This window comes from Oryctolagus cuniculus, chromosome 1, assembly GCF_051225735.1.
Source record: "Oryctolagus cuniculus isolate XC-2025 breed Fujian yellow rabbit chromosome 1, ASM5122573v1, whole genome shotgun sequence".
In the NCBI taxonomy this organism is placed as follows: Eukaryota; Metazoa; Chordata; class Mammalia; order Lagomorpha; family Leporidae; genus Oryctolagus; species Oryctolagus cuniculus.
In genome coordinates this window covers 114,067,501-114,083,621 of record NC_142867.1, presented here as the reverse complement: position 1 = coordinate 114,083,621, position 16,121 = coordinate 114,067,501, and the positions used below count along the sequence as shown (strand labels likewise).

At 47.0% G+C, this 16,121-nt stretch overlaps 1 protein-coding gene across 4 annotated transcripts in view; it reads right to left on the bottom strand.

Annotated features, from left to right (window-relative positions):
• The window catches only part of SORL1 (sortilin related receptor 1), a 175,789-nt gene that overhangs the window by 124,288 nt on the left and 35,380 nt on the right, over positions 1 to 16,121 (bottom strand). For all 4 annotated transcript variants that reach the window (NM_001082664.1, XM_089328999.1, XM_089328989.1 and 1 more), the window contains 1 exon segment: positions 9,567 to 9,747. In NM_001082664.1, coding sequence (NP_001076133.1) covers positions 9,567 to 9,747 — 181 coding nt within the window.

Here is a 16,121-nt window from a genome sequence, read left to right as displayed (position 1 = left end):
GTTCACTCCCCAAATGGCCACCACGGCCAGCGTGCTGCACCAATCCGAAGCCAGGAGCCAGGTGCTTCCTCCTGGTCTCCCATGCGGGTGCAGGGCCCAAGCACCTCAGCCATCCTCCACTGCCTTCCCGGGCCACAGCAGAGAGCTGGACTGGAAGAAGAGCAGCCGGGACTAGAACCTGGTGCCCATATGGGATGCCAGCACCACAGGCAGAGGATTAACCTAGTGTGCCACGGCGCCAGCCCCAACTTTTGTTTACTTCTAAGTACAGTTTAAAATGAAAGATTTCTTCTTTGTAAAGTCAGACCCAGGCCCATAATTGGTTAAAATTCCTAACAATTACAACTGAGAGGTCTTAGTATTAAGAACGCATATCAAAGCCAGTCTTATTCCACAAATGCAAAAATCACAGACTACCATGGTCATTCAAAAAAAAAAACATCAATGTATCCATCCCACTACTTTCTAGGAACATTATTCCTAAACTGGACAATTCAGGTTTTTACTCCTAAGTGCAGTAATTCATAAAAAGCTCTTATATTGTTTTCCTGCCACCAAAAACAGTAACACTACACACTCTGCTTTTCTTAACAAATTGTGGATTTTTTGCTAATTGGTTTTTGAGTCTTTGTGTGTATTTATTCTTTTAAAAATAAACTATGCTCATGGAAAACATCACTTCAAAAACTTCATGGAGAAACAGAACTAAAAGAGAAGTTTATTTCTGTGCAAAAAGGTTTTGAGGGAAGGCCCTGGGCATAGCAATTAACGCACGACTTGGGATGCCCAAGCTCACATCAGAGCTCCAGGCTCTGCTCCCGATCCCAGTGTCCTGCCAGTGTGCATCCTGGGAGGCAGCAGCGACGGCTCAAATAGCTGGACCCTTGCCACCCACATGGGAGACCTGAACGGACTCCTTCAGCCTGACCCCGCCCCAGCTACTGCGGACTGTTAGGTAATAAAGCAGCAGCAAAATGTTCTGAACCCCATGCATAGTTTTTTCATAATATACACTTTCCAGGAACTTTTTTTTTTTTCTTTTTTTTTTTTATTTAATGAATATAAATTTCCAAAGTACAGCTTATGGATTACAATGGCTTCCCCCCCGCCCCCATAACGTCCCTCCCACCCGCAACCCTCCCCTTTCCCACTCCCTCTCCCCTTCCAATCACTTTTCAAAGACTCCAGGTACAGACAGGTATAATTCAAAAGACCCTCCATACTGCCCCCTAGAATGCCCGCGGGGCAACAGCTCACGTGCACTTTCTCAGGGTTTTCTTGTGCCTCCACTCACAAGCCTGTTTCTATAACAGACATTGCCAAATGACCCAAGCCCTGGCCCCCTGAGCAACAGAAGCCTCACAGCCACCCACAGTAAGAAAGGGTCTCACTGGCGTGGCTGCTTTGTGTGATCTTGCAACTAAGTGTGAGGCAGTGAGAGATAGAGACAAACAGGAGTGTTGTGCTGGGCTTCTGGGGGAGCTGCCTGAGGGACCTGGTTAGCTGGAGGAGCTCCTCGTTCGACCTTTCTGTCTTCCCTTACTCTTCCTGACTGTGGTAAGGGCTCAAAGGCTAAGTGGACGTCTCGGACCACAAGGCAACCCAGAGAACGCAAGCCACTAGTCAGGATTATACAACCGCAATCTATCATCCATAGCCTAACTCCATTCCAAATTCATTTTCATGGACAAACTGGGTCATGAAAGACATTTTAACAGTGTATCTTTCTACTCTACCATATAACTTTTTGCATTAACAGTGGATCCAAGTCATCTTTCCACTTAAGAGCTATCCAGGGGCATTTAGGTTCTTTCCAGAGGCACTCCTTAATGAACACCCTGATAGGTGGTACTTTTCTCAGATCTGTGCAACACTATTTGTAAGATATTTTTACAAGGATTCCAAGATCAAAACTTTTAATTTTTTAAAATATTTTATTTATTTACTTCAAAGGCATAGTTACACAGAGAAAAAGAAATATCTCCTATTACTAGTTCACTCTTTAAATGGGTACAATAGCCAGGACTGAGCCAAGCTGAAGCCAGGAGCTTCTCCAGGTCTCCCACGTGGGTATCAGGAACCCAGATACCTGGGCCATCTTCCACTGCTTTCCCAGGCACATTAGCAGGGAGCTGGATCGGAAGTGGAGCAGCCAGGACTCAAACTGACACCCATATGGGATGCCGGCACTGCCGGTGCCAGCTTAACATGCTGTGCCACAACACCAGCCCCCTAAAACTCTTATTTTTGATAGATATCAGGAAATGGCTTCCTGAAAGGTTGTAACAATTAATATACCCACCTGTAACACATAGTGTCATCAACAATTAGGAATTATTTACATGTTTTAATCTGTGTCACTCTTACAGGGTCTGACAATGCTTTTTTAATTTTGTGTTTCTCTTGTGAGAATTAAAACTAAAATAACATATATATCTAAAGAACCTGAATTTCAATTTATAACTGAAATTGTCAACACAAATGAAACTAAACACATGACACCTTCTCATCGTGTGAGGAGTTCCTCAGGTCAAGGTTGCACATAGAGGCGAGAGAAAGCAGGAGGGGACTGAGGCGCCCAAGGCCTGTGGCCACACACAAGCACTTGACTCAGGGCACCCCTGCCACGTCCCCCTCGGCAGCAGCAGCAAAGCTTCAGCAGACTCACTCACTCACGTCAATGCTGTCCACAGTGGGCACCTGACATAAAATACAGGTGCAACGTGACACCTGGGATTAGCTTTAAAATGCTCCAAGAGAAAAATTAGGTGGTAGGCAGACAGTTGAAAGGAGAGCAGCAGAGGTATCAGCAGCTGTTGGTAACACTGAAGCTGGATGAGGGAGCACAAGGCCCAGGTAGACTAGCAGTACCAAAGGTTCCTTTAGGTTCCTGGGGAAATGTTTCCAATAAAATTTATGCAGTTAATATTAACTGGAAACACTTTTGGAATGGCAGAGTAGGAAACTAAAACTCCACTCATCTATGAAATTTAAAAAAAAAAAAAAAAAAACTGATACCATTTCTCCAAATCTACTTAGTCAGAATTCTGGAAGGTAAAGAGAAGTTTGCAAAAACCCACAAAGCACCAAATCAAGAACAATGGCTGAATCTTGGCAAAGGTATCCAACACTGTAGTGTCTTCATGCCCCGATCCCATCCCCCTCCCTGGCCCTGCAGTAACCTTGCAAACTCACAGCCTCACAACTGCAATGGCCTCTCAACACCAGGAGCCTGGTGGCCACTGCAAAAACCAAACAGGCCCAAAGCTCCCGAGCAGCACAGTCTGGGAGCAGAGCACTCAGCAGAACACAAGTCACGGCTGCCACCTGCTTTGTGCTTCACAAGGAAGCTGCGCTCTCAGACCCCATCTGTGTACAACCTGACTCAGCTCACTGGACAAACAGCTCCACAGCCAGACAGGGCACTTACAGGACACATAGAGTGCCAACCGGCAAACAGTTCACATTGCAGATGCCGGACACATCATTATCTGTTGGGTTTCACAAGGAACTAAAAGGCTTAAAAGGAAAAGCTGGAGGAAGAAGATGTCCATATGAACCCTGGACAAGCTCTGCTGTATTCCTGGGAATCTACAGGTCAGCACATAAGAGCTAGGAGTATGCTCAGTGAGAACTGTGGAGAGTCCAATCTCTCACGTCCAGCTGACTTGAAGGCACTGCACAAGCAGGAAATGAGGGCTAGGGCAGAGCTTCAAACTGCCTGTGAAGGCACTGACACCCAGAGGCTATCAGCAAAGGCTAAAACTCATGAGCCCAAAGCATCTAAGGAAATCTTGTCAAAACACTAGCTGATCACTAAGATCTGTAATAACCATATATGCTAAAGAATATAAACTTCACAGAGTTGTACAAGAAACTCACTGAACAAGAAAACATAACAAACCCTAAGGAGTATCCTGATACAAAGAGCTGCCACTCCATTTACAATGCCCAACTTGCAACAAAAAATTACAAGACAAGCAAAATATGGCCATGCCAAGGGGTGAGGTTGGGGGAAGCAATTAATAATAAGTGTCCCTGATAAAGGCCAGATATTAGAATTATTGAACAGTCAGCTATCATAAATACGTTCAAGGAACTAAACGGAGACATGGCAAAAGAATTAAAGGAAATTATGAGCACAAAGTCTCATCTAGTAGAGATCATCAATAAAGAAACAGGAATAAAAAAAAAAAAAACATAGAAACCTAGAGTTGAAAATAAAAAAAAATTAATACAGGGGTTTAACACAGAGATGAACATGAAAAAGAAAGAAGCAGTGAACTTAAAGACATGTCAAGGACCCGCCGCTATGGCACAGCAGATTAAAGCCCTGGCCTGCAGCGCCAGCATCCCATACGGGCGCCAGTTTGAGTCCCAGCTGCTCCAGTTCCAATCCAGCTCTGTTATGGCCTGGGAAAGCAGTAGAAGATGGCCTGAGTCCTTGGGTCCCTGCACCCGTTTGGAGACTCAGAAGACGCTCCTGGCTCCTGGCTTCAGATCGGCTCAGCTCTGGCCATTGCGGCTATCTGGGGAGTGAACCAGCAGATGGAAGATCTCTCTCTCTCTCTCTCTCTCTCTCCCCCTTTCTCTCACCTTCTCTGTCACTCTACCTTTCACATATACAAAATAAATAAATAAAAATCTATATTTAAAAAAATCCATGTTAAGTCTCCAGGCAAGCCTCAATAAATTTAAAGGAACTAATCAATAAGAAAAAGGAATGTGAAAAACCCATAAATATGTGAGAATTAAACAACACATTCCAAAATCGTCAATGAGTCAAAAAGAAATCCCGAGTCATCAGAAAATACTATAAGAAAATGAAAAATAAAAACACAACATACCAAGCATATGGGATGCAGGATGCCAATGCTTAGAGGGAAATTTATACCTATAATCACTATGGGGGGGGGGGCTTCAAATAAGCCCACAGCAAAATTCACCTTATCTTTTTTTAAAAAAAGACTGATTTGTAACTCAAGAGTTATAGAGAGCGAGAGATAGAGGCAGACGGAGAGAGAGAAAAGTCTTCCATCTTCTGACTCACTCATAAAATGGCCAAAACAGGCCAGAGCTAGGCCAAACAGAAGTCAGGAGCCAGGAGCTGTATCTGGGTCTCCCATGTGGGTGCAGGGGCCCAAGGACTTGGGCCATCTTCCACTGCTTTCCCCGGTGCTTTAGCAGGGGCCTGGCTTGGAAGTGGAGCAACCAGGACTCAAACCAGTGCCGATACAGGATACTGGAGTGGAGGCCACAGCGCCAGCTCCTCACTTTATCTTTAAATTACGTTTTTCCATGAACTTTTGAAAGTCCCCTCATATTAAAAAAAAAAAAAAGGAAAAATCTCAAATCAATAACCTGACCTTCCACATTAAGGACCTAGATAATTAAAGGCAAACTAAGACCAAGGCAAGCAGAATGAAAGAAAATAATGAGCAGGAATACAATAGAAAACAATACCGAAAATCACCGAGCAACAAGCTGCTTCTCTGAAAAGATCAACAAAACTGACAAACCTTTAGCCAGACTGCAAAGGAAAAAAGAGAAGACGCAATTTACCAAAATCAGGAAAGAAAGAGTTAACATCACCAGGGACCTCACAGAAATAAAAAGGATTAAAGTAAAAACTATGAACGACTAAACACTCACAACTAAATTCACTAAACAAATTCCTAAAGAGAAAAACTGAATCGCAAAGAAATGTAAAAATCTAAAGAAATTGAATGAGTCATCAAAAAACTTCCCACAAAGATAAGCCCAATCCCAGAAGTCCAGACAGTGATAAATTCTGCCAAAGAGATTAAAGGATAAAAATTATTGTAAATCATTTTTGCTCTTCCCCTAAGATCAAGAGCAAGAGCAGGAAGGCCGCCCTCTTCATTTTGATGCCACATCTTACTCAGGCTCAAGGCAGTTAAGCGACAAAAGCAGATAAAGACCGGCAGACTGGGAACGAAGAATTCAAACTCCATCCATTCATAGAAAACATGATCTTGTATAAAGAAAATCCTAAGGAATTCATCAAAGAGCAAAACAAATGAATAAAGAAGTTCAGCAGGTTAGCAGAAAACAAGATCAACATACACAAATCAATTGTAGTTCTATACAATAGCAATAAAAATGAAGTTAAGAATCATTTGTGTCGCTCCCCCTCTTCGTGGAGGAACGACACAGGACCCTGCGCTGTTCTTTTGTCTGCTCGGCCCTCCCCGGGTTTGCTGCTGGTTCTTCCCGGGTTGGCTACTATCCCTTCCACCTCCGTGGAAGGGCAGTTCCCCCTGGCCACATTCCCCACTTCCGCAGGGGAGCGGCACTCCGCCGGCCGGCTCTTCTCGGGGGCTGCACAGGTGTTCCTTCAGCTAGATGTTCCCCTTAGATGTTCCTGGTGCATGCCGTCTCTCTCCTCCTTTATAGTCCTCCTCCGCCAATCCCAACTCGGCTGCCCACACGCCGAGTACGCTGCTCTCCTCCAATCAGTAGCAAGTCCTACAGTTAATTGGTTGAACTGGAGGCAGCTGTGCGGAAGCTGTTTACTTCTCTCCCAGCGCCATATTGTGGGAGAGCAGATGCATAGAATAAGTCTTAATTCCAGTAACTCAGTCCAGTCCGGGCTGCTCCCCACAATTTGCAATGGAGTTAAAAAAGAATAAAATTCGGAAGGCTAAGATTTGTACACTGGAAACCAGAAAACAAGGTTAAGAAACCAAAAAAAGAAGATGTCCCTTGTCCAAGCCACAGAAGACACAATTCTGGTAAGATGGCAATATTTGGTCAGTGCTGTGGCATAGTGGGTAAAGCTGCCACCTGCAGTGGCATCCCATATGGGCACTGTTTCGAATCCCAGCTGTTCCACGTCCAATCCAACTCTCTGCTATGGCCTGGGAAAGCAGTAGAAGAGGGCCCAAGTCCTTGTGCCCCTGCACCCATGTGGGAGACCTGGAAGAAGCTCCTGGCTCCTGGCTTCAGATCGGCTCAGCTTCAGTTCTTGTGGCCATCTGGGGAGTGAACCAGCAGATGGAAGACTGACCTCTCTCTCTGCCTCTCCTCTCTGTAACTGTGCCTTTCAAGTAAATAAATAAATCTTTTTAAAAATGGCAATACTCTCCAGCACTCTTAATAACCCATCTTCCTATTTTTACAAAAATGAACAAGCTGATCTTAAAATGAGAGCACCTGAGTAAGTCCGAGGGAAAGGGAATTAAAAAGCACAGACAGGGACTGGCGCTGTGGTGCAGCGAGTTAATGCCCTGGCCTCAAGTGCCGGCATCCCATATGGGTGCCGGTTCAAGACCTGGCTGTTCCTCTTCCGATCCAGCTCTCTGCTATGGCCTGGGAAAGCAGTAGAAGATGGCCGAAGTCCTTGGGCACCTGCACCCACGTGGGAGACCAGAAGGAAGCTCCTGGCTCCCGGCTTTGGATCGGCGCAGCGCCAGCTGTTGCGGCCAATTGGGGAGTGAACCATCGGATGGAAGACCTCTCTCTCTCTCTCTCTGCCTCTCTTCTCTGTGTAATTCTGACTTTCAAATAAATAAATAAACCTTTAAAAAAAAAAAAAGGCACAGACAACTGACAGTCGTGTTTCTTCTTATCAAAAACCCAACCCTTGACATATGTTTCCCTGACAGTGTACTTGACCATTCGGAGAAGCAGCCACATGCTCAGGGCAGAGTCTGAAACTTCAGATTTTTAGGCACTCTGGGGATGGATGCTCAGGCGAAAAGTACAACTGGGCCCTGTTTTCTGCATTTGTACCAACTGTCCTGATGTGGCACCGCTGCAGGTTCTGCGGAGGCCACAGTTTGGGAAATGCTTTCTGGTGGTGCTCTAGTTCAACACCCCGAGAACCCTGGCCGACATCACTGACCTGGCAATCGGTGGCCTGTCCAGGTGCAGGAGGGAGAAGCCAAGATATAACTGCAGTTCTGCCTCCAACAACAGATAAATAAATCAGGCACATAAAGAGCTGAAAGTTGACCATAAAACTACCAATGATTTCATATCCCCAGTTTTTTTTAAAAAACCTACTAATTTATGCTTATAAAATTAGGCAAAGATGGCATTCATTCAACTCTATAGCACATTTGTAGGTATGACGCCTTGTGCAAGACGCTGGGTACTATACCAGTGATGATCTAATATGAAGGGTGGATGTCTGGTACAGTGGATTCTGTCAATCAGCTGTCTGTCGAACAGCCATCACTGTGAGATCAGAACGGTGAGCACCGAAAGCTCTCACCAGGATGTAACTGAAACCTTTGCATGTGAAATACAGACATAACAGGGTTAAGAGAAATGCACACAGCTGCTTACTTTCAGCCCCAACTCAGGCAAAAAGTAGGACAAGCCCAGGGATCAGTCCCTGAGCCTGAGAATTCAGAAATTAACATCTTACAACAAATCCTGGCCCAAAGAACCCAAACAATAAAGGCCTGTGACCACTGGAGAACAGAAGACAAGGGACTTGTGGTCACAGAGCACCAACGCCTGGGCCAGATTTCCTGCCCAGTGTTTGTCTCCACCACCCCATCCCTGAGCAAGGCGATTTAAATACCCGTGTGTTCTTGGGCCGTCGTGTGGGTGGGTGGGTAGGTACGGGTGAGGGTGTAAGAAGGCAGCAAGGAGACAAGCAAAGCAGGAGGCAGTGACCCGACGTGTGTGGGTCCTCTCTCTACTCTACGTTCCAACCAAGAGCTGCCCTGCTTCTGCCCAGCCTACTACAAATTATACACGAAGACCTGGAAGAAAACCTTGCAACGGATGTCAGCCTCCAGTGTCAACAGTGACAGAAAACAGAGCAGACTCCCAGTACCCAGAGGGAGGCCTGCATCAGCGAGGGAGTGGCCGCCATCGGGCAAGTGAGCCCACAGCCCCCAGGAACAGCAGCCCAGCCTGCGCGCAGCCAGGCCTGGTTTTCCCCTTTACAGCAGGGCGATGAAGAAGAACTCCACACAGATGCAAGGCAAGCCCCGTAAAATAATCAACTCCGGTTACAAATGAGCAAGCCCTCCATTTCCGCATCTGGCTCCAACACATCAAATCAAGGGGAAGATTTTCCCAAAGGCTGAGAGTGAAGCCACTTACTGACAGCTGGAGGCTTAATTACTGCTTTTCAGAGAGCATTAACTCCCACTAGCCAATGACTACACATCCTATTAGCCATGTAAATTAACATGTGTCGAAAAATCTTTAAGAAATCGGCCCAAGTTTAAAGGAAATCAGGCAGTGGGATAAAAAAGAAAAGCCACTGAGCGCCACCTCGCCTTTCTGTGTTCTTTTCATTGGGATCTCAAGGAAACATGTTTTTGTCAAGGATGCTTGGCTACCATGCAACAATCCTGGAGCCTAGAGATACTCCCGGTGCTTGTCCGGAGTTTCTCCACACCTGCAACCTCCCAGCACCTTCCAGGCCTCTTGGGAAGGGTCAGCAATGTGCAGAATCCTCTGGGAGTTGACCCCCTGCTCCTCAACCCCATCTCTGTCAAGCAAACAACTACTGGAGCATAGGATGCTAAGCTTCACAAAGAGACCCAAAAGCAGCTCATTGTCTAGCGCGTTCAACTTACCACCACCTTTGTAGCAAACATGTACTTGTCCCGAAGCTGAAAGTCTCTCACTTCCTCCAAGATCACTTCCTGGTTTTCCCGGGACTGGAAGAAGTCTGTACTTCGGAAAACCGTGGAGTAGCCAGAAGGTTCGTGCCGTTCGATGTAGATGGTGTTTGGTTTGTCATAGGGATCAATTCCCCTAAGAGAAGAGAGAAGTGGGTGTTGTCATTTCCATACTTAATCATCAGAGGCACGGAAGATTTCCCATACAGACGATCACCTAGAGTTCAGGGCCTCTACCGTGTGACCCACAAACAATGCTCTTGGCACCTCCAACATCTCTTTGGTTGTTCCTTGGCTGAGCGAGTAGAAGAGGAATTGCCATTTGTAAGGTTTTGTGTTGCCACCGCTGTTTTCAAAGCATCTTGAGTATAGCTCAAGGCAAGCTCTGGCCCTGCTTGGCAAAGCACAAAAACTAGAAAACGTACAAGGTGGAGAGTTCCCAAATAAGTCAGTCACGGATTGCTTGAGGCTGTCAGCCAGCTTCAGGCCTCCAGCCGTGCATCTCAGAGAAATGGAGGCGCTTTGCCCAGGCGCCGTGTCCTCAGACGAACAGCACAGGAGGGGACCGCTGAGGCTCGACTGCCCTGCAGGTCCCACCCTGCTTGTCTGTCCCCTGCCCACCGCACTGTGCACGCAGCCGGGAGTGGCCCTGCGAGTACATTTCCTCTTCTGTGACTCTCCTTCACAAACTCTTTCCCGCCAGAACGCACGTGCCGATGTCCCCCTGTGCTTCTGCACACACTAGGCCTCGAGGCAGAGGTGCCCTCTCTATACACACTCCCATCTCCCATCTGCATCCTACTCCCCTCTGAAGTCAAGTTAAAGTCCCAGACTTCCAAAAAGCCCTCCCCCAATGCCTTCCTCCCTTCTCCCAACACTAACAACCTGTCTCTGCAGCACTCAATTTCAAGCCTTATACAAAAAATGTTAACTCCAAGCGAAGGTACAAGACCACTTTGGTTGGGCGGATTTGGGGGATCAGTCTCATAACTTTGCACAAGAATGCGTTTTGTGCCCCATATCATTTTGCCCACCATTAGGGGTTTACCCAAGCTTCCCTGCCAGAGTACAGACGCTCCGAAAGGCCACATCTTGCATTTCTTTATCCTGCAGGGTTCCTAGTTCAAGTGCTATTTGCTGCAATAGATCCAAGAGCCCTAATTACAGAAGCCGCACCAACTGAAAACAGTAGAACGGCTAGGACAAACTCTTGGAGAAGGATCTCTACTAGTGCTGTCCAGAGGGGGACCCACACAGCAGCCGGGGGAGAGGGGATGGCTAGCCTACCCCAGATTTCCTAACATGCACAAGAACTCAAAAAACATTCCCACTGCCCAAGGCCAGGCAGACCACTCTGCAAATGGGAAAACTAACTGGGGAGGTTAAAAAAGAGATTCCCAGTGAGGAGGCAAAGGACGACTCAAGGAAAGACAGAAGGCCTCACGGCTTCTGTGACTGCCTTTACACAGTTCTCAGAATCAGGACAGCTCTGGAATCACGACGATCGTCACCAATCCCTTCAAAGATGGACAGTCCCGGGCTTGTTCAGGCAGAAGATAAAAAAGGAAGAAGATAACAAATAGAGTCTCTGTGGACAGTGAGGAGGACCTGACTTGTGCCCCACAGTCTGGAGTCTGAGCAGGCAGCAGAGAAACCATTGGCCATGGCCCTAACGTGGGAGAAGACTGTTCTTCAATGTCAAGGGCACCGTGCACCCACGTGGGAGGTTGGTGGCATGTTCTCTTCTTTTCCACAATTAGAAGTACTGATTAAAGTACTTCCTCCAGCCTAGAGGATATGCAAATTAAAATGAGGCTGTTTGGTATTTTTATAAAGGCAAAGAGGAAGAAACTTCTATTGAGATATTTTGAGACCAAGCTCACCTCTATTATTTCTTCCTCGCCAAAGGCAGCCGCAGCCCCCAACATCTAGAGATAGCAACAACTGTGTCTTTTATCCCAGTCCCCTTCCGTCATCCACTTCTGGTCTCCCATTTCTGCAGGCTGCTCCACCTGCAGGTTCCATGCTTTGCAGTCACCTAGCCCTCTGAGATTTTACTTCCTGTTCTCTTTGCCTTCGTTTGGGAGTTCCAATCCTTGCTCAATCTCCAAGCCCAGGCATCCATTCTCACCGGGCCTCTCCTAACCACACCTACAGCCCCTCGGGATGCTCCATGGGGCTTCCTCGTGTCTCCCTCCCCACGGGTTTTCTGTTGTCCCGTCTCAACCATCTCCAGCCCTGGACAACACAGACTCCTGGCTTTCCTCACTCCTGCTGCTCCCAGGCTGCCAAGCATTCTTAGATAAATGCATGTTATTCTCTTAGTATTTAGATTCTAACTCTCATTTATTATGGACAATCCTACAGCAAAATCCCCCAAATGGCCTGAAATCCCAACACCAGAAATGTAACCATCTGAGAGAACATAGGCTAGTCCTTTCCCTAAGATTTCTGCAAATAACATGCAAATTCCTAAACTTGGATTTCCTTTGTTTAGGAGTCCCTGCTGGTTTGTCCTCTTAATATACAGTTGTTTAAACAGATGAAAAGTTTGTTGCTCTAAAATTCAAATAAAGTAAAGAAAGTTACAAAAGTATTCCTTGGGCAGAAGTTATCCTTACGGGGGCTGCCTTCCATCCCAGGATCCCATATAGGTGCCAGTTTGTGTCCCAGCTTCTCCACTTCTGATCCAGCTCCCTGCTGATGGTCCAAGTGCTTGGGCCCCTGCACCCATGTGGGAGACCTGGAAGAAGCTCGTGGCTTGGGCCTGGCCCAGCCCTGGCCGCTACAGTCATTTGGGGAGTGAGTCAGCAGATGGAAGATTTCTCTCTCTCTGTCTCTTCTTATCTCTCTGTAACTCTGACTTCAAATACATAAGTATGTTTTACAGTTATCCTTAGATGACACTGTGCTTATAATTTCACTAAGACCCGAGGACTATGCCTGAGGATAATAATAAAAATCAGAGGGATAGGTGATGGCATGCATAGTCTAAGCCACTACTTAGGATACCTGCATCCTGTATCAGTGCCTGGTTCAAGTCCCATTTATTCATTCCGCTTCTGATCCAGCTTCCTTCTTATGCTTCTGGGAGGCAGCAGATGATGGCCCAATTGCTAGGCCCAAGTGCCAACCATGCTGCCAACCCAGACTGAGCTGCTGGCTCCTGGTTTCAGCCTGGCCTGGCCCCAGCTATACAGCAGGCATTTGAAGAACAAACCAGCAGACGGAAAAATCAACACCTTTCTCTGTCTCTCTTCTCTCCCTCCCTCCATCTCCTGCACTCTGACTTTCAATAACTAAACAGATAAAACTTTCAAGAAAAGATGCTCAGGGCAGGCATTCTGGCACTGCTTGGGATGCCTACCTACCACACTGGAGTGCCTATTTGAGTCCCGGCTATGTCCCTTCCAATCCAGCTGCTAATGCATCCTGGGAGGCAGCAGATGATGACTCAAGTGCTTGGACCCCTGCCACCCATGTGGGAGACCCAGACAGAGTTTTGGGCTCCTGGCTTCAGCCTGGCCCAGCCCTGGCCGTTACAGCCATTTGAAGAGTAAGCCAGTCCATCTGTCTCCCTCTCTCTGTCATTCTGCCTTTCAAGAAAATCAAAGTACTTTTAAAAAAGATTTTCAAACTCATTCATAATGAGCGAAACAAATTAAAGCTACACTGAGACTTTTCAATACTGAAAACTGGCTGCAGAGAGACACCATTCTTCTAAGATGAGTATAAACGTGACACTTTCTACAGAAAATCTGGGAACCTCTACCAAAGTTACAATTTCATCAGTGCACAAAAGTAACCAAAGTCCCTGCCCCCAGCAGGGGAGGGGTGGGGAACTTTATGTTGAAAAGAGAAAGATTATTAATAAACACAATAACAGTATCAGAATGCGATAAAGTGCTATAGAGAAAAGAAGAGCAGCGTAGAGAAGATTCGGAATAACAGGGAAATAGTTTGGATTTTAAATAGGATCCTTAGTAATAAAAACCACAACAGCTAGAAGACACCACCTCCACCCTTCAGGACCAAAGGTAACACAGGGAGCAAGGGTGTGGAGACCAGGGAGCCCTTGCACACTGTCTGTGGGAAAGCAGGCTGGCACAGCCATTATGGAAAATGGCATGGATGTTCCCCCAAGAAGTTAAAAATAGACCCGAGGACCCAGCAGTCTTTATTCTGGGTACATCCCCAAAAGGGAGTGAAATCAGCACCTCATCAAGATACTGCACTCCCACAGGCACTGCAGCTTTATTCACAACAGCCAAGAGATGGAAGCCACCCAGGCCTCCACTGATGGGCACACGGATAAACCGCAGTGTGTGTGTGTGTGTGTGTGTGTGTGTACACCAAAAAGGAGATCCTGCCATCTGCAACAATGTGGAGGAAGCCAGAGGACATTATACTGAGTGAAATGAGCCAGACCCAGAAAGAAAAATAGTCTACAGTCTCATTTATACCTGGAACTTAAAGCAAAAGTCAAATATATATAGTCAAATACTGGTTATAGGGATGGGGTTAGAAAAGAGTTAAAGGACACAACGTAGCAGATACATAGGACTGATAAGTCTGGAGATATAAAGTACAACATGAGGACTATAATTTTTTGACAGGTAGAGTTATAGACAGTGAGAGAGTCAGAGAGAAAGGTCTTCCTCCCGTTGGTTCACTCCCCAAATGGCCGCTAAGGCCGGCGCTGCGCCAATTTGAAGCCAGGAGCCAGGAGCCAGGCGCTTCCCTCCTGGTCTCCCATGCGGGTGCAGGGCCCAAGCACCTGGGCCATCCTCCACTGCACTCCCAGGCCACAGCAGAGAGCTGGACTGGAAGAGGAGCAACTGGGACTAGAACCTGGCGCCCTTATGGGATGCTGGCGCCACAGGCGGAAGATTAACCAAGTGAGCCATGGCACTAGCCCTGAGGACTATAATTAGTAGGGTTTTCTCCCATTTTATTTGAGAGACAGAAGGAGATGGATCTTCCATCTATGGGCTCACTCCCCACATGGCCATAGCAGCTGGGCTAGGCCAGGCCAAAGCCAGGAGGCAGGAACTCATCCAGACCTCCCACATGGGTGGCAGGGATTCAACTCGGTGAGCCATCAGCTGCTGCCTTTGAGGGTGTGCATCTGCAGGAAGCTGGAATTGGAAGCACAGTAGCCAAGACTCAAATCGGGCATTTTGATATGGGACACAGGCATCTTTTTTGTAAGATTTATTTATTTTTGCAAGTCAGTTATAGAAACAGCAAGAGGAGAGACATATGCTTCCATCTGTATGCACGCGCACACACACACACACACACACACAGAGGAATCTTCCATCCACTAGTTAACTCCCCAGAGGGCCTCTACAGCCAGCATTGGGCCAGGCTGAAGCCAGGAGCCAGGAGCCTCTTCTAGGTCTCTCACGTGGGTACAGGGGCCCAAACACTTGGGCCATCTTCTGCTGCTTTTCCCAGGCCATTAGCAGGGAGCTGGATTGGAAGGGGAGCATCCAGGACACAAACCAGTGCCCATATGGGGATGCTGGCGTTGCAGGCAGTGGCTTTACCCGCTATGCCTCAGCGCCAGCCCCAGTCATGAGCATTTTAATCACTGTGCCAAACGCCCATCCCAATTAGCAGCATATTTTGTTCAAGATATTTTCTAAATGGCTAGACTGTAGCTACTCCTTTTTCCCTCCCTCCCTCCCTCCCTCACTACACATACAGACACACACACACCATTTTGGTAACTATGTGAAATGATGGCTATGTTAATGAGCTCCACTACTGTATGCATTTGCCTATCTCTCTGTATTTGTATCAAATTCCATCGTGCTGTGTACCTTAAATATAAAGAATGTATCTTAAAATTTTCATTGCCAAGGTATTATTTGAGCAAACACTTGAACAAGGCAAAGCAGTGATCAATTTGGACACCCTGTGTATAAGTATTCCAGGCAGAGAAAATATCAAGTGCAAAGGCCCTGGGCGTCTGGCATTCAATCTGAGAGAAATGACAATGCATTAAAGAGTTCAAAGCAGAGGAACAACACGATCCGTCCTGTTTTTAATGGGATCAACCTGACCGTGAACCCAGAATTAATTGCAGAAGGACAAGAGTGCAGGTGGAAAGACCAGTCGGGAGGCTCGAGAGCGACAGTGGCGGCTTGCAGCCGACGAGGAGCTGAGCAGTAGATTCTGGCCATAAACCGAGGACGGCACTGGCAGGAGTCCCTGCTAGACTGAATGTGACAATAACACAAACATGGAATCCGTGACGACTGCAGTTTTTGGCCTGAGCAACCAGAAACTGAAGTGGTGGAGCTGGAATGGGACAGTGAGGACTGAGAGTGAATTAGGAGGCATCAAGTCTGCAATGTGCATGAGAAAGGGCGGGTGAGCAGTCAGAGAAACCCACTGCCCGCACTCCTGCCCGTGGAAATGCCCCACACGTGCACCTGCACTCGTGCAAATTCACACACTCAAGGTCCAACAGTGCAATGATGTAGCAGGACAAGGTCAAAA